Genomic DNA, 22834 nt, shown 5'->3' with positions numbered 1-22834 from the left:
TAAATAAGATAAACAAGAATTTGATATGTCTCTTAACAACTGTGTAATTTTTTCAAATAATAGCTATATCCAGAAGGGTTACTCTTTCAGAGAAGTCGAACAACAGACCCCAGTATTTGTGAAGTCCAATTTAGTGAACTTTATTAACCTGATACATGTACATAGCTAAACCGTAACTGTACTGATATCATTAATGTGCATTTTTGATGATATTTCGGTCTTTGACTTTGTTCTACTTGCAACAAGTTGTGGAAGGAATATATTAATGCCTCGGTATGTATTTTATGTCTGAACACCCTTTTAACAGGCCATGTTCAGCTTTGATGAAAGCATGCTGCATATTCTAAAGAATAATATAACAGAATGTTAAAAGTTATTGATACAACTTCATTTTCGTCTGAATAAGAAACAATGAAGTGTGTTTGTTCTCATATAAAAGGACAAGAAAAACAACAGGTAAAAGAATTTATTAAGAAACAAAGATATAAAAAGATATACAAAAATAATCATCGAGTATCACAGACAAAGATAAGGATAGCTGCAATATGTATTCAAATTAAAACCATTTCATAGCTGAAATACATGAAGAAAACATTTGATCTAACATTGACCAGCAATGCATTTAGATAAATTCTCTAATCTATGATATGGTGTTTAGATATATTCTCTAATCTATGATATGGTGTTTAGATAAATTCTCTAATCTATGATATGGTGTTATTGTTTTCCAAAAATGAGATTCTGAATACAATTCATTATTGCTAAATGAGACTTGAGAATTGATCTGAAAATCAATCATGTGAACTAAAACAGGAAATTCAGGGTTTCAAAAGACTCATTACTAAATTCTAAAAATAAAACCAACTGTATCTATAGCTTGATAATTTTCTTGCTGAAAAGTTTAGACAGGATAACCTTGCTTTATTGCTTGTCTAGGTTTTTGGAATATATTTGGCATTAGAATAGGAACAACAATACCAAATGTAAAGAGTGGCGACCTTCAATTAGAGATTTGATGCCAAAATATTTACTTCTTTTTCAACTCTAAATCCCCTATTGATGGTATAAAATTTTCAAATACTGTACTGTTATTCTTTAAATTGTAACATTCACTAACAAGACAAAACAACACAAAGTAAGCAAATTAAGAGATGATATCTAATTGCAATATTGTTGACTTTGTAAAAGTGTAAATATCCATATTGAAATTGAACAAAGTTTGATAATACAAGAAGATATCTGTGATAAATTAGACCCAACAATTGGGTGTATGACATTAGCGCCGATTTTTAAAATGGTCATTCTTTCATTTTGCTTTGTTTTTTAAAATTGTTATTCTTTCATTTGCCCTGATTTCATTTTTTTATTTGTGCCCTTATATTTGCTCTTAATTGCATTTACAGTTTAACACATGTGAGTAAATACTTGTACATGCACTATATCTTAAAGGTATATTGGTAAAATGTGGTTATAAACGTTGTTCACTTATGTTGAAGTTAAGAAAATAAATATGTTAAAATACAAACTCTAGAAATGCCCACATCAAGCCCACATCAGTACATAAGCCAAATAAAGAAAAGATTGACTGTTATAGACAATTACTACAAATACAGAAGAGAAGAAATCACAAGAAATGAATTTAGATAGAATATAGAAATAATAATAATAATAATAGAAATTAGATGTGTTGCCTATAAATACTCAGCAAGAACAGACTTATGATTTTTATGTATTCTGTTTTTATGGATTTTAATGTTGCAAAAAAATTTTTAATTTGTCATTTTAGTATAAACATTATAAACAGAATGCTTTTATCTTAAGTTTTTTTCTTCTTGATTTTAAAGTATGTGAACATAGTGCGTTTAAATTCTAGCTACTTTCACCTTCCCAGAGGACAACAGTTATTTACATGTTATGGTTGACAATTCATATCATTTGTACAACTGGCTAAAGGAAGAGATCAATTATGATAAATGAAAATAACATTCACCTGAAATTTACCTGTTAAAAAAAGACCCAAGTGAGGAAAAAAACCTGGCACAAATGAAAAGAAAAATCAGAGCAAATCAAATGCAGATCAGCGCAAATGCAAAACACCACAACACAATGCATAACTAAACTATTTCAGTCATATTTTTTTTTATCACAAAACAGACATTTCAAATTGTTAGTTCAAGTTTTATGTTTTATATCATTTATTCTTTAAAAATATCTTATTTACTTTTATTAAAAAAGCTGAAGAAAAATATAACAAAAAGTTAATTGCATTAAATGTTTAAGACGTGTTTTAATCAAAATTCAAGATTATCAATAATTTGTTAATCCAGTCTCAATTAAATACCTATTAAAATATTAAGGCTTTTCTTTTTATTTTTCTTGGAAGAATTCAAATCATTTTCACTTGTTTGTTATACGGATATAGGTTAGAGATCACAATGGTAAGAGAAAAAAGTCAAATGAGTTTATATCTGTCTTAATGCACATTAAGGTTTTTGTATACAACATATTACTTATAACCATTTAAATCTAATATCATATGGCAAATATAGATTGGTAGTGAGTTTTTAATCATTGGTTCCCCAGTTGTATTCTAGATAGCTGACTTTGTAATTTTTACCAGCAACAAGTTCTTTGAGCTGTTCTTTCTTTTTTCCCTCTGCAATGTGGACTATAATCCATTGTACAACCTGAAAAACATAGATTAAAATAAGACTAATAACTGATTATATTCTATCTTCAACATGACTTAATTGGACAACTTTGTCCTCATGATTTGGCAAAATAATAAGCCTAATAATAAGTTTATTTCTAACCAAAGTATTTCATGTATAAGAGTCTTATTGATCATATATTTCAACTGCTCTTTAAGAAAATTTAAAAATGGGAGCAGTTGACAGACTCAGAAATAGATAATTGGAAAAAATGGTCTATGCTATTAAGGAATTCTTGGAACAATACCTACTAAAAAAAACCAATACAAACTACTGCACCAAATTATTCCTACTAATAAAATTTTGCACAAGATAAAGAAGAAATCTTCAAGTTTATATACTTTTCCTTATTAAGATGGCAAAACTATTGTTAATTTTTTCTATGATTGTCCAATTACATTTCAATTTTAGACATCAGTATAACAGCCAATATGATTGGTCATTAGTTTCAGAATGTAAGGAACTTACTCCTTAATATTGTTAATTTTAAATTTGCTATAAAACAATATGAGTTGAATGAATACTATAATAATTACATTAAATGTATGTTACATTATAATACCTAATTCTGATTGGCTAACTGCAATCTCACATCATTCCTTAATCAACTTTTATTACACAATGAAATTTATCATTAATGATGACACGAGGTCCCAAAATAAAGTGCACAGGTAAATTAAATAAAAACCTGATAAAAAACGTGTTTTCATGATTCTAGCTAAAAATTGTTATTATAAGTTTTGAATGCTTCTTTTTTTAACTTCACAGGTGTAAAAGTGTTGATGTTACATAAAGAAGCGTTCAATTATTAATTGCAAAAAAAATAATATTGTTAATGTATTTGAAAAAAAACTGTTACCTCTTCTTTGTTTTTGCCAAAATCCTCTTGGTACCAGTCCAATATTTTTGATAATTTTATCTGCTTCTTATTCATATCAACAAAAACACCATCATCACCCTCCAGAAAAGCTTCTGCTGCAGATTTTAGCTCTCCATATATATGCTGGAAGGAGAATAGTAACAGATGTACAAAAAATGTATAAGTCACAAATATGCCATTTTATAAAAAAAAGTCTTCAATGGCAATTGTAGCATTGTCATTTTATTAAGTGAAGATTATTTTAAACTCAAACCCTCAAAATAAATCTATCAAAGTTTCCCACTTAGTGAAATGGAACAAAAAATTTTGTGAGGAAATTATTATATCAAGAATGAAAAAATTAAAGAACAAGTTTCCATAGTATCATAAAGGGATCTTAATTTGACACTTGAAACTCAAGATAAAAAAATCAATTAATATTATTTTATATGGCATAAAAATACTAACCTCTACAGAATATGTTTTTATTGGTGGACAACTTTTAGCTCCACACACCAAGGCAAAATGGATAAGTGGTTCATGTTTCTCCAGTGCTATCTTAAATCTTGGATCACTCTTTGAAAATGGTTTGGTGAACATACCTGTAACAGTAAGATTACCACTGCAAAGATTTTTTACATGTCCTTATATAATATATCAATCAGTGTAAATATAACTCTAAATTATCAGTAGAAAAATCAAAAGATTTTTTTTTTTTTAAATATATAATTTCCAATGTACTAATGAACTCAAAATCCTTATCTTTTTTATTTTCCTGCATTTGCACAGAAACCTCTTCTTTCTTCCGGTTTCGTTTGTCATGAGACTTTGAGAATTCCTAACAACAAGACCAACGGAAATGTTGCGGTATTTCATTTTCTTTTTGAACATTAAAATATGTAAGAATGAAAAAAACAAATTGATACGGACTTCGTTCCCTTTCACAGGTTAAGTCTGCCACATATGACAGGGACAAAGTCCCATATAACAGTAGAAAAATGGACCAACATCGGAAACGTTATAGTATTTCCGTTTCTTCTTGAACATGAAAATATGTCAGAATAAAAAATAAATAATTGATACAGACTTCCCTCCCTTACACAGATAACGCCTGCCTCATATTAAGTTTAATGCAAAAAATAAACTGATGTTAAACTGAATAAGTACATACATTGAAACTTGAACTTATAAAAGACCTTTCCCTAAAGCCTTGATAATGTTTAATTCTTATCTATAAGTTATTGCAACAACTAATAATATAACATGCATTTCTGACATGTCTTATTTTTTACTGAAGATATTTTAGAAAATTAACAGTAATGTTTTTAACAATTCATAAAACAAAAGATTGTAAAACGTCTTTACTTACCCACACCTTTCCTATTACCCCTTAAAACTCCATTCTCTATATCTTGTAAAGAATAAGAATGACCTCCAATAATATATTTAACTGTATTGAAAAACTGAAAAATAAAAAATAAAAATTTTGATAGAAAAAAAAACACATGTCTTCTGTTCACAGATCAGGGTGACCTTCATAACAAATTGGACTTGATAAACATACTTAGACTAAAAAGCTAAACAATCAAAATACTGGATTTGGTGTTACAAGCATAAATTATGTACACGTGAGTACTGAGTAAAATTTTATGAGAGGACCATAATCTTAGTCTTAATAAAATGTAAGAGATGTATATATGTAAATCATTTTCTTCATTTATAAACATAGCATAAACATTTGAGCGCTGAAGAATATAAAACTGCACAAAAAAGTCTTTTTTTCACAAATAAAGAAGATATGTAAAATAAAAGTTTTCAATCAATTTTCATTTTCATTTTCATTGAAATTTTCTTCACATAACAAAATATAACCAACGTTTTATGATAAATAAACATGTCCCATTATAACATAAAAAGGTTTTGATGTATAGACAGAAGAAATAAACCAAAATAATAAATAGTTTGGAGGTAATTCTTCACCTTATATCTTGGCTAAAGTCATTTAGTACAGTTTTTGTTTACCTAATATCTCTGGCCAAGTCTTTTAAATTTACAGTTTGCATTACCTTATATCTTTGCCAGAGTCCCTGAGGAGGACCCAATACCACATTAGCATGGACAACAAGAGCATTATAGATATTTATGAAGAAAGCTAGTTTCTCTTCCCGACTAGCAGTAGCTACTTGCACTCTCTGAAGTTCTTTTGTACGAGTTTTGTACACCTCAAATTCACTTGAAGTTGAAATTCCTTTGTAATTAACTTTCTGGAAAGAAAGAACAAATTATCATACAAGTATACTTACAAGTTCAGTTAAAACTAGTAGGAAGCTTTACAAAATTTGCATGTAGATACATCATATCAACCCAAAATCGTAGAATCTTGAAACCTGGTACAACCTGAACACTATAAAAAAACCAAGAATGTGTTCCATCCGCACTATCATTTTCTATGTTCAGTGGACCGTGAAAATGGGATAAAATCTCTAATTTGCCATTAAAATTAGAAAGATTATATCATTAGGAACATGTTTACTGTGGGGACGATACCTTATAATATAACTTCGATAAAATGAACAACAGCTTTGTAGTTTGACTTTTACTAGTTACAAACCAAAGTTAAGGTGACATCGCCGTGTTATGTCGACCTTGGATACAATGTTACTTCCGGGAAGTTGCCGGTCCATCAGTCTTCTAGGCATTTACTATGTTTGAAGTTGATCGGACTTCAACTTCATCAAAAACTACCTCGACCAAAAAATTGAACCAAAACTTTAACCTGAAACAGGACAGACAGGCGAACGGAAGAACGAACAGATGCACAGACCAGAAAACATAATGCCCATAAATGGGGCATAAAAACACTGTGCAGAAGATTTGAAAATTTGATATTCCCTATATGTACAAAATAACTGATACCAAGTTGCTGATAACTGGTAAATCAGTGAAAACTATATTCTTATTAGAACATAGAAGTCTTTTGTTACAAAGGTTTTTGAATTTTGATATTTGTCCGAGGTCCAGAATGATGGGCCAACATATAATATGGGTTATTTAGAAACTGGTGAATATTTTTCTAATGTTTAAGATTGTTATCCCGAGTTCAATGAAGAAGGCAGAAAATATTTTGCTGTTTCTTATTTGTCAGAAGGACTGTACATAATGTCTAAGACACTATGTTCTTTTATAATAACATGCATGAACTTATTGGTAAGTCAGCTGTGTCAAAATATATCATCAATTGCAATAATAATTTAAACTCATAAAAAATATACACCATCCTAATAATGTGAATCCTCAAATCAAAATTATAAACATGAACAGATTAATAACTTCTTATCTTAATTCTTACATAAGATTTCTTAAAGCATTCAGTCTTTAAAATTTTGAAATTGTATTCTTACCCTACCATCCTTGGACAGAAACACATTGTAAATCTTTAAAATTAGCTTTCTGATGTCCTCACCAACTTCACCAGCTGAAAAAAAAACCATTCATTGTTATTCTTTTATGTTTTATTGTTTATGAAATATTTTTATTAGTCATGCTCAACTTAACTTAGAGTGTATTATATTTATTTTTAGCCAAACACCAAGCATAAGCAAGGGGTAAAATGTTGACAAATATAATGGCTATGCATGTAAAAAAAAACACAACAGAGCATGGAATATTTCCATTCCAAAAGAAAAACTCAGACGTTTTAGAGAAAACATAATAGTCAGTAGCTCAGAGTCGGACTCCCAAAGGGCAAGCAAGGTGTAACATGCTGAAAATATAATGCCTATTCAGGAACTAACAAATCATATCTATTCAAAAAAAGAAAATGTACCTGGTCTAGGTTCACAATCTGACATGGTCCCTGAATTCAATGCTTCTGTTTCATCATCATCTAAAAGTCTATAATACACATCAGCATCTTGGAATGTTTCCTGTGATTTAACATTGTGTCCAAAGTGTTTGTCTATCAATGCTTGGCCCATTTCTATAGCAACAGATCTGTCTATGAAAGAATATTTTTTTCCTTAAATTTGAAGTAACATTTTATTTACAAATGATAAAGTATATATGTTTCTGTATATATGGATAAAAAAAATCACTCCTCATGTTTTCTTCAGATACTATTTCAGGATCTTGAAGAAGCTTCTATCCAAGTTCCATTACATTTCTTAAAGGTTCAACAAATTAATTATCAGTACTTCTGCCCCTATTTATACTTTTCTGACCTGCTAATTATCTAATCAAAATTCGATCTGATCTCAGTTCTTCATTTGTCAAGATTGGATTATGACATCAATTTTTTTTTATTTCCTCTAAAATTCCAAATGTAACGTCAATGAAAAAGGCAACCAGCCATGCCTGATGAGGTCACATAGAAAGAACACATTTTTGCAGATCATAAAGCTTGGAAAAGCAGGACTAAGTTTTTTTACATATTGTCTTAAAATCATAAGAAAAACAGATTCCAACACCTATTCTCATGCAATACAATATATATCCACTCTCAACAGTTAAACTGTTTTAATATTTATAACACACTGCAAGCATCATGTTTTAAACTTGAAAATTTAACTTGCTCTACTGGATAATTATCATATCACACTAGATGCAGTGGTAGAATCTATATGTTGACTGCAAAAAAAGTCCATTTGTCAGTAAAATACAGAAAATTGATGGAAAACAAAAGGAATAGGTCTGGTAATGGCCAATTTTGGCCTCAAATTTCAGGTTTATCTAACGAAATATTTTGGACACTTTTTAAACACTAAAGTGATTATCTAAATTGATTCAATTAGTTTGTATGCATTAAAAACGCTCTGATTCAAGCTTAAACATGAAAAATCTATCAAATATGCAAAAAATCGTCACTTTTCAGATGGTTTTTGTCAAAAATGAAAGTGGCTGCCTCGTTCATCCTCAACCTTTACATATGTTATGTATTATCATCAAATACAACTTACATTTCAATATTATGAATGAACACGAATGTGACCACTTTCATTTAAGACAGAAACTGTCTAAGATTTAACTAAAATGCTAAAATTGTGAAGATTTCAGTAATTTAGCATGACTTGATGATGCTAGTACCAGATATATGTGCATTGTATTGCAAAAAGAGCCCATATTTGTGTAGCAGAAGCATTCTGCTTTCCAATAAATAGCTGAAAGATTACATTTCACAATTTTGTAAAACTGCTATATTTTAGGGCCAAAAAGGGGTCTTACTAAACCTACTCCTTTCTGAATTTTGCATCACTCATTATACTTTCATAAAATCCTATGAAGTTTTCACAAAGTTATTTGATGTCTAAACCAGATGCTCCGCAGGGCGAAGCTTTATACGACCGCAGAGGTTGAACCCTGAACGGTTGGGGCAAGTATGGACACAACATTCAAGCTGGATTCAGCTCTTAATTTGGATTGTGATTGAATAGTTGACACAGCATAGGTTTCTGACACAGAATGAATGTGGTCTAATGCACTTAAAAAAAAATGTTTGCCTTTGAGCAATTCACTATGCTGTTGAATATTAATCCTCTCAAAAAAATGTTTGAAGAAATTTTCTTTTTTATTTATGAAATCTGAAATGAAAAAAATTGACCCTCCAATTTTTTTTTCACATCCCCCTTTCCCTTATTTCAAAACTGATCTCAATTCAAATTTCTAATGAAGTTTGCAACAATAACTACTCATTTAAATACATCATAAAATATTAAAATGTAAAAAAAGTGCTTGTTATCACTGAATGGTAAAGATTGTTTTAATCTATCAGTTGGTAGTAAAAGTGAATATACATTGTATATTGTATAAAACAATGATTTAAGTTGATTCAACTACTATTCTGGACAAAGAAAGATAACTCCAATTGAAATCCAATTGGAATTTCTTGCTATTGCACAATATTGTGCAATTAGATATTTCTTGTTATTGTGGAATACTGTGCAATTGAAAATATTTGCTATTGCACAATACTGTGCAATTGAAGATTTCTTGCTATTGCACAATACTGTGCAATTGAAGATTTCTTGCTATTGCTGAATACTGTGCAATTGAAAATTTCTTGCTATTGCACAATACTTAATATAATAATTTTGGATCCTGATTTGGACCAACTTGAAAACTGGGCCCATAATCAAAAATCTAAGTACATGTTTAGATTCAGCATATCACAGAGGCCCAATAATTCAATTTTTGTTAAAATCAAACTTAGTTTAATTTTGGACCCTTTGGACGTTAATGTAAACCAATCTTAAAACGGGACCAAAAATTAAGAATCTACATACACAGTTAGATTTGGCATATCAAAGAACCCCAATTATTCAATTTTTGATGAAATCAAACAAAGTTTAATTTTGGACCCTGATTTAGACCAACTTGAAAACTGGGCCAATAATAAAAAATCTAAGTACATTTTTAGATTCAGCATATCAAAGAACCCCAAGGATTCAATTTTTGTTAAAATCAAACTTAGTTTAATTTTGGACCCTTTGGACCTTAATGAAGACCAATTTGAAAACGGGACCAAAAATTAAGAATCTACATACACAGTTAGATTCGGCATATCAAAGAACCCCAATTATTCAATTTTTGATAAAATCAAACAAAGTTTAAATCTGGACCCTTTGGGCCCTTTATTCCTAAACTGTTGGGACCAAAACTCTCAAAATCAATACCAACCTTCCTTTTATGGTCATAAACCTTGTGTTTAAATTTCATAGATTTCTATTTACTTATACTAAAGTTATGGTGCGAAAACCAAAAAAAATGCTTATTTGGGTCCCTTTTTGGCCCCTAATTCCTAAACTGTTGGGACCTAAACTCCCAAAATCAATACCAACCTTCCTTTTGTGGTCATAAACATTGTGTTTAAATTTCATTGATTTCTATTTACTTAAACTAAAGTTATTGTGCGAAAACCAAGAATAATGCTTATTTGGGCCCTTTTTTGGCCCCTAATTCCTAAACTGTTGGAACCAAAACTCCCAAAATCAATCCAAACCTTTCTTTTGTGGTCATAAACCTTATGTCAAAATTTCATAGATTTCTATTTACTTAAACTAAAGTTATAGTGTGAAAACCAAGAAAATGCTTATTTGGGCCCTTTTTGGCCCCTAATTCCTAAAATGTTGGGACTAAAACTCCCAAAATCAATCCCAACCTTCCTTTTGTGGTCATAAACCTTGTGTTAAAATTTCATAGATTTCTATTCACTTTTACTAAAGTTAGAGTGCGAAAACTAAAAGTATTCGGACGACGACGACGACGCAGACGACGACGCCAACGTGATAGCAATATACGACGAAAAATTTTTCAAATTTTGCGGTCGTATAAAAACTTACCAAGTGACTGTATTTCAATGTTAACTTTAAAGTTTTTTCATTCACTAAAAAAATTTTGACTGAGGAACAGACAGACAGCAAAACAGACAAAGTAAAAGTTATAGAGTTCCTTTATCTTTAATACACGTCATCTTCACTAGCCAAGGGTTTCAAATCAGTCACCTCCTCTCCATCCCTGGCGGATTAAGATAGAATTTTGGATCTACAAGGTAATGATTCCTATTGGTTACAGTTGTATCTGGCTGCATCCAATCAAACATCATAAATGTTGGCCTAATCTACAAAGGGTAGAGAGGTAGGAGCTGGATCAAACCATTCACTAGCAAAGATGAATGCATGTACACTACAATTATAAATTAATACAAACCTAATTCCTTTGTTTTTACTATCCAGTCCACAAATTCTTTGCCACTGAATGAGTTTTTATGAACAGTCAGAATTCCTTTTCTATTATCTTTAATTATACCACTTGCTCGTAGATCTTTAACCAACTGAGCATATTCATCTAGTTCACATGTAAATCCTGATAGATCTGTAAAACATGTCTAATGAAAATTACAAAAAAGTATAAAAGTATAAAATATGCAAAATTAAGGCCAACTGTGTTTCATATGAAAATAATGTGTAGTCCATAGCCTAAAAAAGAAAAAGACTAAACAAGAACATTTGTAAACTGCAATCTTTTTCCTCATGATAATATAATTTAGCATTAGGGAATCATTAAACTAGAGACTCTACATAGCCTGTGTCAATCAACTAGGTATATGTGCATTTCCAACATTGTTGACTAGAATAGTATTCAAGACAAAAAAATCTTTTGTGTTGATCTTGTCTTGCTGATCATTTTTGTTTAGTTAAAAGTTTCTATTCATCTATTATAGTTTTCAAGATAAAACCCCATGCTTTACTTGTTTGAAAATCTTGTCTTGCACATTGTTTTGCCTTAAAGTTTCATTCTCGATATCGATTATCTAGAATATTCATAGAAAAATTAATTTTGTTTACATACTGGTTCCTAGTTATGCTATCTGTGTTACATCTCATAAAGACATATCTTGGGATTGTTACTAGTAAATATACATGTGTATATTGGTTATATTGAAATATGTGGTCACCCTCCAGTCGAGGAAGGGGTAGTTAAGACAAGAGGGCACACGCTGAAATGTATTGCCTTCTTTACTAATCTTTGATATTATATTGATAGTCCTAAATATAAAGCTTTATTACAACTGTCACATAAACTTAACATAAACCAAGACAACTAAACATTGACCTTTGAACCATGAAAATGAGGTCAAGTTCAGATGAAACATGCCAGCTAAAAATTCTTCCATACAACACATATAGATGACCTATTGCTTATAGTTGAAGAAAAACAGACCAAAACACAACCAGATGCTCCACAGGGTGCAGCTTTATACAACCGCAGAGGTTGAACCCTGAACAGTTGGAGCAAGTATGGACACAACATTTAAGTTTGATACAGCTCTGAATTTGGATTGTGATTAATTAGTTGACACAACATAGGTTTCTGACACAGAATGAATGTGGTCTAAGAACTTAAACTTAAAAACTTAAAAAATTTTAAATTGGACTTTTACCTACAGTCGAACCTCGTTGTGTCCAAGTCGAAGGGACCAGACCAAAGTAATCGACTCATCCGAGGTTCGACTCATCCGAGGTCGAGTGTGTCATCATAAATTTTGAATGCATGAAATACGGTATGAGATTTGTGTAAACTAGATACAATGAACAGTGTGCCTTTTTTTCTATATGACACTTTATAATTGTGTATTCAATCTCCATTTTTGGTCCTTCGTAATAAATAAAAACACAAGTACAGATACAAATCATGCACACATAAAATCAATAGTCTACACAAATATTTACAAAGGTCAGTCGCTATAAATTATGAAATCACTCACAGCACGAAACAAGTTCTGAACGGTCTCTGATGAGGTCGTCTGCTTTACATTAAATTATCATGAATTTATTGTAATTGTCCTAATCCTTTTTTTTCAATTTTTATCATTAGGTCTGCATCTTTCGAAAATTCTTACTAACTTTCGAAGTTCGAGACATCGGGGTCAATTTACATTAATTTTACTTCGACGGGACTATAAAATTTACTCGACTTAACCGAGTATTCAAATCAACCGAGTTCGACTCATCAGAGGTAATTATGCATTGAACAAATGGGAATTTTACCAGGACCGAGAAATTACTTCGACTCATCCGAGTTTTCGACACACCCGAGTTCGATACAACGAGGTTCGACTGTATTATGGTCCAATATCCAAAATCTAAATACATGGTTATATTCAGCATATCATAGAAACCCAAGAATTCAATTTTTTATGAAATCAAATAATGTTCAATTTTAGACCGTTTGGACCTCAATGTGGACCAATTTAATAACCAGGCCCAAATATTAAAAATCTAAATACCGATTTGGACCAACTTGAAAACTGGGCCCATAATCAAAAATCTAAGTACATGTTTAGATTCAGCATATCAAAGAACCCCAAGAATTCAATTTTTGTTAAAATCAAATTAAGTTTAATTTTGGACCCTTTGGACCTTAATGTAGACCACTTTGAAAACAGGAATAAAAAAAGAATCTAAATACACGGTTAGATTTGGCATATATATCAAAGAACCCCAATAATTCATTTTTTGATGAAATCAAACAAAGTTTAATTTTGGACCCTTTTGGCCCCTAATTCCTAAACTGTTAGAACCAAAACTTCCAAAATAAATCCCAACCTTCCTTTTGTGGTCATAAACCTTGTGTTAAAATTTCATAGATTTCTATTTACTTATACTAAAGTTATTGTGCAAAAACCAAGAAAAATGCTTATTTGGGACCTTTTTTGGCCCCTAATTCCTAAACTGTTGGGACTAAAACTCCAAAAATCAATCCCAACCTTCCCTTTTGTGGTCATTAACCTTATGTTAAAATTTCATAGATTTCTGTTTACTTATACTAAAGTAATTGTGTGAAAGCCAAGAAAAATACTTATTTGGGCCCTTTTTGGCCCCTAATTCCTAAACTGTTGGGACCAAAAACTCCCAAAATCAATCCCAACCTTCCTTTTATGGTCATAAACCTTTGTGTTTAAATTCCATAGATTTCTATTTACTTATACTTAAGTTATAGTGCGAAAACCAAATGTCTTTTCGGACGACGACGTCATACCTAATATACAACCAAACAAGAATGTGTCCATAGTACATGAATGGCCCACTCGCACTATCATTTTCTATGTTCAGTGGACCGTGAAATTGGGGTCAAAACTTTAATTTGGAATTAAAATTAGAAAGATCATATCATAGGGAACATGTGTACTAAGTTTCAAGTTGATGTAACTTTAACTTCATCAAAAACTACCTTGACCAAAAACTTTAACCTGAACTTCGCACTATCATTTTCTATGTTCAGTGGACCATGAAATTGGGGTCAAAACTATAATTTGGCATTAAAATTAGAAATATCATATCATGGGGAACAAGTGTACTAAGTTTCAAGTTGATTGGACTTCAACTTCTTCAAAAACTACCTTGACCAAAAACTTTAACCTGAAGCCGACGGACGAACGGAGGCACAGACCAGAAAACATAATGCTCCTCTACTATCGTAGGTGGGGCATAAAAATGTTCAATTTTGCGGTTGTATAAAAATGAAATATTCTGAGTGGATTGAGTCTCCAAAACACATGTTTTGCGGTCGTATCAAAACTTGACACTGACCAATGAACCGTGAAAATGAGGTAAAGGTCAAATAAAACCTGCACGACTGACATATAGATCTTAAAATATTTCCATACACCAAATATAGTTGACCTATTGCATATAGTATTAGAAAACAAGAATGTGTCCAAAGTACACGGATGCCCCACTCACACTATCATTTTCCATGTTCAATGGACCATGAAATTGGATAAAAAATATAATTAGGCATTAAAATTAGAAAGATAATATCATAGGGAACATGTGTACTAAGTTTCAAGTTGATTGGACTTCAACTTCATCAAAAACTACCTTGACCAAAAACTTTAACCTGAAACATGCACTTTCATTTTCTATGTTCAGTGGACCGTGAAATTGGGGTCAAAAGTTTAATTTGGCTTTAAAATTAGAAAGATCATATCATAAGGAACATGTGTACTAAGTTTCAAGTTGATTGGACTTCAACTTCATCAAAAACTACCTTGACCAAAAACTTTAACCTGAAAAACTTTAACCTGAAACATGCACTTTCATTTTCTATGTTCAGTGGACCGTGAAAATGGGGTTAAATCTCTAATTTGGAATTAAAATTAGAAAGATCATATCATACAGAACATATATACTAAGTTTCAAGTTGATTAGACTCCAACTTCATCAAAAACTACCTCGACCAAAAACTTTAACCTGAAGCGGGACAGACGGACGAACGGACGAACGAACGGACGAACGAACAGACGGACGAACGGACGCACAGACCAGAAAACATAATGCCCATAAATGGGGCATAAAAAGACCAATACTTAAAAACTTAACTTTTGCCACTAAACCATGAAAATGAGGTCAAGGTCAGATGACACCTGCCAGCTAGAAATGTACACCTTTATACAATAATTCCATACACCAAATATAGTAGACCTATTAAAATAGAGTATGAGAAAAACAGACCAAAACACAAAAACTTACCTATAACCACTGAACCATGAAAATGAGGTCAAGGTTAGATGACATCTGCAAATTGGACATGTACACCTTACAGTGCTGCCATACACCAAATATACTAGACCTATTGCTTATAGTATCTGAGATATGGACTTGACCACCATAACTTAACCTTGTTCACTGATCCATGAAATGAGGTCAAGGTCAAGTGAAAACTGTCTGACGAGCATGAGGGCCTTGCAGGGTAAGCACATATCAAATATAGTTATCCTATTACTTATAATATGAGAGAATTTAACATTACAAAAAATTTTAACTTTTTTTTCAAGTAGTCACTGAACCATGAAAATGAGGTCAAGGACAATGGACATGTGACTGACGAAATCTTCGTAACATGAGGCATCCATATAGAAAGTATGAAGCATCCAGGTCTTCCAACTTCTAAAATATAAAGCTTTTAAGTTGTAAAGGAAGTCAGCTAACACCGCCACCGCCGGATCACTATCTCTATGTTGAGCTTTCTACGACAAAAGTCGCAGGCTCGACAAAAATTAGTGTCAGTTTAAACTTGAGAAGTGCAGGGCATATAAACGTTGAAAAAATGCTGCGCAGCCCTAAATTTTAACCTTTGAAAAAAATTGTAGTGCATATGAACTTTTAATTCTAGGATAAGACTTTTTTAAAAACTTCATAGTAAAAGTTGTACAGTTTTAGTCGCAAAAAGGAGTTCCTATGGGAAATTGCATTGTCAATATTTACAGATATGCAACCTACAAGGTCTGGTTGGGATTTACAGAATGTAGAACATTGTAAATTCAGAAATTATTGCATGCATTTGTTATTGTACATGTTGTAATTTTAGACTTAAATGCGATTTTAATCTTTACAATTTTGAGAAAAATCCTGTTTAATTCACATAAAATATTTCAAAATGTGAGTTTTAATTATTGCATTTACAACTCTGTCTCATTTTTTCACAATAATAAAAACCTCGCATTAATTTCTGAATTTACAGTGATTAGCCAAAACTACAGAAAGATAGGCCAAATTTAAAAAAAAATAGGCATATAAAAATAAGGAATAATGGGAGTTAAATATAAAGAATTTTAAGAATACATAAAGTAAAATTGCCCTATTCAGACCCTTATTTACATTATATTCACCCCCTGTTTTTTGTGGGGTTCGTATTGCTTAGTCTTTAGTTTTCTATGTTGTGTCTTCTGTACTATTATTTGTTTGTTTGTCTTTTTATTTTAAGCCATGGTGTTGTCAGTTTATTTTCTATCTATGAGTTTGACTCTCCCTCTGGTATCTTTCTTCCCTCTTTTACGACAAAGTTTAAATAGATATAAGATTAACAACTAAAGCTGTTCCCTTATATATTACAATATGTGCTGCTGAAATCAGTACCTGTTCATCAATTGCAACTTCACAGAAAATGAAACAACATAATAAAAGAATGAATTAATTAACATAAAATATCTTTTGTACATTAAATGGTAACAATATGATTTTGTTAGCTGTGTTTATATTTGGTCACTGTATGCTTAGCCACATGAATATTTTACCAGTTTCTTTTACAGCTGAGCTCGGATCTGGTGGCTGAGGGGCACTTGATGGAACCTCATTGTCTTGCACTTCTTTTACTAATGCAGCAAAGGATGGTTTGTCTGTTATCTACAATGCAAAAGATAAGCCATGTATATTTCTAGATTTTTTTGCATCCCTTAAAGTATAAATGCTACATAAATCATTTAGTTTGTTTCATTTAAGTATATAATCCCTGGGATGTGTTTTAGTTGATTTTAGTCTCTGATGCATGATTTTTTATTATTAATTGTTCTTGGCTTTTAACTAGCTTTCAATAACTGTGGGTACTCTCAAATCGTACTTTCGTGTTAATTTGACCTGTATTGTTGATACAATTTGTTATTTAATGTTTACTTCTTTATTGTTATATCTAGATGCTTGTTTTTTTTATATAGATTAAACCGTTGGTTGTCCTGTTTGAATGGTTTTTTTTTACACTAGTCATTTTTGGGGTTCTTTATTGCTAGCTGTGTAAGCCAAGGCTCTGTGTGAAAGGCCGTACTTTGACCTGTTATGGTTTACTTTTACAAACTGTGACTTGGGTGGAGAGTTGTCTCATTGGCACTCACAACACATTTTCTTGTATCTATCATATGCAGTTAAACAAGTTCTCAGTGCATACAAAATTTCAGAAAAATTAGAAAAAAATACTATTTACCTAACTGACCTACATGCACTTTGCCTTAAATGGAATTTATTTCCAGGTTCAAAATGAAGACTATAATAACTCTGATATAATTCCTTACTCAATACATTGAAAAAATTAAAACATTCTCTTATTTGATTACATTTATCCCTTTAGAAATGTAATATTCAAGTTTTGACTTAAAATTATTAATGAAATTATAAACTTGTGTCTGTGCATAGCAAAAATGCAATATCTGAAATAGCATCATATATATAGTTATTGCAATAGATATTCCTCATACACAGATATAGCAATAAACAGCTGCGCCATGAGCGCATAATATGCCTGTCGTCTTGTTTGACAAAAATAACAAAAATGTTTAAAATTAGATTATTTATTCAAATGCAACATCATTTGTAGGGTTCATTTCGATTGGATAATGTCACTTATTTTTATGGCATCAATTCACAATTGATGCTATTAAAACGTATGTGCAAGCGCAGAGTCAAGGTATGACAGATTTTAAATGTATATGTTTTAAAGTTTTTTTCTATCATTAGAATGAATATAACCAATTTTATTAAAATAAGTTCTCATCATGGTGACATATAAAAAATCGAGGAGCAAGTGATGAGAACTTATTTTAATAAAATTGGGATATAACAAAATTGTATTTTTAGCTCCAACGGCATCAATCAGTGATTTGATGGTCGAAAATACCTGTTTTCTAGCTCTACTAACGCATGGCCAAGAAACTTATTTGGTACCATCAAATCGCCAATTGATGCCTTCTGAGCTTAAAATACAATACAGTTTATTTTTATAATAATCTCCTAAATTACACATTTAGCAGAAAAAAATTAAACCGTCCATTTCTCCTTATTTTTGGCTATTGGTGTAGAAAAGTTTAAAATAGGGATGTTTCAAAATGCATCTATGCATATTTTTAAGTCAGAAATTAACAGATTTATATTAGCGTTTCATATAATAATGGCCTCCATTCATGTCTTCTGAGGTGTCCAAATCTTTCAAGTTTTTTTTTTTTTTGCTACACTTATTAATATTACTCCACTCAATATTAACAGGAGTTTACTTTTTATATTTAAAGTATATTATGGTTCTATGAGATGATATATTTCAAGTTATGTTAATTTTCTCAACAATAATGATGTATTTTTTTATTTACAATTTGTAATTAACATTTGATAAAATAAATATATATATATACATTTTTCTTTCAAAAATCAATAAATTACACTAAAACAGGATTTGACAGATGTTCTATTTCTTCACTCTGTTCATTATATGATCATGAGGTACTTTTAAATCTTATCTAATCACGATCTGGATCTGGTCTGTTGATATTTTTAAAAGTATACTTTGTGAAAAATCAATGAGGAGCTTGAATTTGACACTGATTTTATGTTCAATACTTCAATTTGAAACTATTACAATTAGTTACTTGGAGAGCTATCATTTGATTTTTATAGAAAGGGGGAGGGCCGGGCTAGGATGAAAAATGTTGTCCTGAATTTTTTTTAGTTGTAATCTGTCCTGAACATGATAAACAAGTATTATTTGTGTTAACATGCCTTTTTGATTGAGTTAAGGTGGATCAGGGCTATTCAACTGCACATAATTTCACACATGAATTACAATGCACACAAAAAGTATTTGTCGTATTAAATTTTTAAAATTTTTTTAAAAATATTTTGATTGATTAGAAATGTTGACTCATTGTAGGTATGTCACTGAAAGAATATTTTTTGTTATTATGTGTATTTGTTAACGGCTCAAAATGACTTTTCACCAATTTTCACCATTTTCAATGACTTTTTTATGTACATGCAAAATTTCCACATTATTAGAGAGATCTAGTATTTCTATGTATGTCGAATAAGATGTCCTGTTTTAGCTTTGTGGTATGTTTGTTCAAAGTTACATAATCATTTGTGCTAAGAGCACATGATACATCCTTATTGTTAATTTTACACTTCCTGTGAGAATAAAATGAAAACAAAGAAGGCATCTTATCTGAATTATTATCACTGATTGTCCATTTTGAAACAATATAACACCAAAGAAGGTGACACGCCAAAAGCCAAGTGAGCTAAATATAAGATTATTTGGTATGATCATTGATGACTGCCAAGAAGACAAATCTCTAGAAAATAAGTTTAACCCTATAATTAATATTTGTACTCCCTATATACATGATACATGTATATATATATACAACATCAGGAACATGTAATACAGTATTATAAAAAAATAAAAAATCACCAAAGGTGTATAGATTATAAAACAGCTTTAAACCGCAGGCACTTGTCTGATTTTTTTTTTTACATTTATTTAGTACATAGGAACAAACCAATTCAGAGACAATTACATGTGACATCATTGAGCAAAATTCATACCACAAAGTCAGCTTAAAATAAGGTTTCAACATGCCAAGGTATGAAAAAATGCAAAAGAAAAAACACAAGTTCAGCTGGTCCTTTCGTAACCCTTGGCTAGCAAAGACCATGAAGACGGAAACACAAAGACTCTAAATTCATCTGTCGTCCATATTTTTAAAAATTGTTAACTTTTCACAAATCAAATGCTTTTTCAAGAGGATCTTTCAGGTGACACCTACATACATGTTCATAATCATGATAATGGCAGATCCTCCCCCTTTCAACTGTTCAATGCCTTTTTTTTCTATTAATTTAATTTCTATAAATTTACATGTTCTTGTTCTGGAAGAAGTTATAATGTTGTAAAAGTTATTAAAAGTTGAAACACAATAAGTAGTTTCTTTGAAAAGAAATGGACAGACTAAAATAATTTTAACATAGAGTCAATAGACTTACCAACTTTTCTAGATCATCATTTCCACCAACATGTGTTGCATTAAAGAAGATCTGGGGTACTGTACTTCTTCCTGTTCTAGTTTTCACATCGTCTCTACATTGTGGAAAGTTGTCAAGATTTATGTCAATATAGGGAATATTATGTTCTTGTAACGTATTTTTAGCTCTCATACAGTGGGGACAACCTGTGATTGAGTATACAAGCACTCTTCCTTTCAACTCCATGTCAGATCTTCGCTGATCAACGATTGTCAGATCTAGACCGGGTAACTGTACAGGAAGGAAAATCTTATAAGTCAACCAAGAGTAAGATCCGGACAGCCATACAACGAAGCTATTTAAATAATTGTTCATGACGTCACTTTCCTCTACAAATCAAGTGTTTTCTTGCTTATTCATTTTTTCAGTCACATGAAATTGGAGATAACTCTAATTGTCCTTGTCGAAAGTCAAGGGGAGATAATTTAAATCAATGTAAGTCACAAGTGTCTCTGATGTTTTTAATCCAGTGCTTCTTTTTGGGGGAAATATTGTTTCAATGAGACAAAGAAATCTACAGAGAAAATAAAATTCATACTTTGGAATTGATGTTTGAAAGGAGTCTTCTCTGTGGCTAATACACTGATCCATGGTCTACTGTTTTACATATATATGTCTTTGGTAACATAAATCATAGTATGGTAACCTGGAGATACTAATGGAAGGAGGTGTGTGGTATACTTCAATTTTACAGTAACACAGTAACACAAAAAAAATCAAAAAACATCTACAGGTCTACAGAAGTTGTTAGCTACATTGACTTGCTATACAGCCCTTGCATGGTTGGTAACTCAACATAAATCTCCCAACTAAAGACATGTATATGTTCAACATCAAGTTTTCAAAATAAAATTAGCAGAGACTATCAATGATTTGACATAAATCTAGACAGTAAGAAACGTGCACCCATATTCAAACCCGATCTGTGTTTTGCGCTTATAAGCATTGTTTTTTCATAGCATTTGGTTGAAGCAAACTAAAGTTAAGAGAACAGATACCAATTTTGGGACACCTGGTCTGTGATCCGGACAGACATATATTGACTAGGGGAAAACTTAATGTCTTCTCCCGACTACTAGTTGGACATAAAAGGTTTTAACCTTGTATACTATAAAAGTCAAATGGAACAACAATTATCTTTATATCAACCAGATGGGCACAGCTTTATACGACATCGGAGTTCAAACCCTGAACAGTTGGGGCAATTATGGACAGAACATTCAAGCTTGATACAGCTCTGAATTTGGATTGTAATTAAATAGTTGACACAACATAGGTTTCTGACACAGAATGAATGTGGTCTAAGATCTTAAAAACTTAAAAATTTTAAATTGGACATTTACCTATTATGGTCCAATATGCAAAATCTAAATACATGGTTAGATTCAGCGTATCAAAGAACCCCAAGAATTCAATTTTTGATGAAATCGAATAAAGTTCAATTTTGGACCCTTTAGACCTCAATACAGACCAATTTGATAACCGGGCCAAAATATCAAAAATCTAAATACATGGTTAATAGATTCAGCATATTGAAGAACCCCATATATTCAATTTTTGTTGAAATCAAACAAAGTTTAATTTTTGACCCTTTGGACCTTAATGTAGACCAATTTGAAAACAGGACAAAACTGTGCAATTGAATATTTCTTGCTATTGTACAATACTGTGCAATTGAAAATTTCTTGCTATTGCACAATACTGTGCAATTAAAGATTTCTTGCTATTGCGGAATACTGTGTAAATAAAAATTTCTAGCTATTGCACAATACTTAATATAATAATTTTGGACCTCGATTTGGACCAACTTGAAAACTGGGCCCATAATCAAAAATCTAAGTACATGTTTAGATTCAGCATTTCAAAAAACCCCAAGAATTCAATTTTTGTTAAAATCAAGCCAAGGTTAATTTTGGACCTTAATGCAGACCAATTTGAAAACAGGACCAAAAATTAAGAATCTAAATACACGGTTAGATTTGGAATATCGAAGAACCCCAATAATTCATTTTTTGATGAAATCAAACAAAGTTTAATTTTGGACCCTTTGGGTCCCTAATTCGTTGGGACCAAAACTCCTAAAATCAATCCAAACCTTCCTTTTGCGGTCATAAACCTTGTGTTAAAATTTCATAGATTTCTATTAACTT

The 22834-nt window shown here is 31.1% G+C and overlaps 1 protein-coding gene across 1 annotated transcript; it reads right to left on the bottom strand.

The window, feature by feature from the left end:
- Positions 1-452: 452 nt before the first annotated feature.
- Positions 453-21030, bottom strand: LOC143050787 (uncharacterized). The gene is made up of 10 exons (XM_076223905.1): positions 20646-21030; positions 17141-17249; positions 11272-11436; positions 7397-7567; positions 6972-7045; positions 5637-5834; positions 4940-5033; positions 4039-4172; positions 3571-3714; positions 453-2687 (listed from the first exon to the last, which is right to left on the bottom strand). The coding sequence occupies exons 1-10, from the start codon at positions 20997-20999 to the stop codon at positions 2565-2567; spliced, it is 1566 nt and encodes a 521-aa protein (XP_076080020.1). The 5' UTR covers positions 21000-21030; the 3' UTR covers positions 453-2564.
- Between the last annotated feature and the right edge of the window lie 1804 nt (positions 21031-22834).

Source organism: Mytilus galloprovincialis, chromosome 1 (assembly GCF_965363235.1).
Source record: "Mytilus galloprovincialis chromosome 1, xbMytGall1.hap1.1, whole genome shotgun sequence".
NCBI lineage: Eukaryota > Metazoa > Mollusca > Bivalvia > Mytilida > Mytilidae > Mytilus > Mytilus galloprovincialis.
The sequence above is the reverse complement of the archived record's forward strand: the minus strand, read 5'-3'. Positions and strand labels throughout refer to the sequence as shown.

Excerpts from the sequence above, each read along its gene's own strand:
- LOC143050787 (XM_076223905.1), bottom strand. The coding sequence starts at position 20,999 with ATGAACAATTATTTAAATAGCTTCGTTGTATGGCTGTCCGGATCTTAC. Across the intron at positions 17,250-20,645 it reads ATGATGATCTAGAAAAGTTG|ATAACAGACAAACCATCCTT; the intron begins GTAAGTCTATTG and ends TTTGCATTGTAG. Across the intron at positions 5,034-5,636 it reads GACTCTGGCAAAGATATAAG|TTTTTCAATACAGTTAAATA; the intron begins GTAATGCAAACT and ends TTTATTTTTCAG.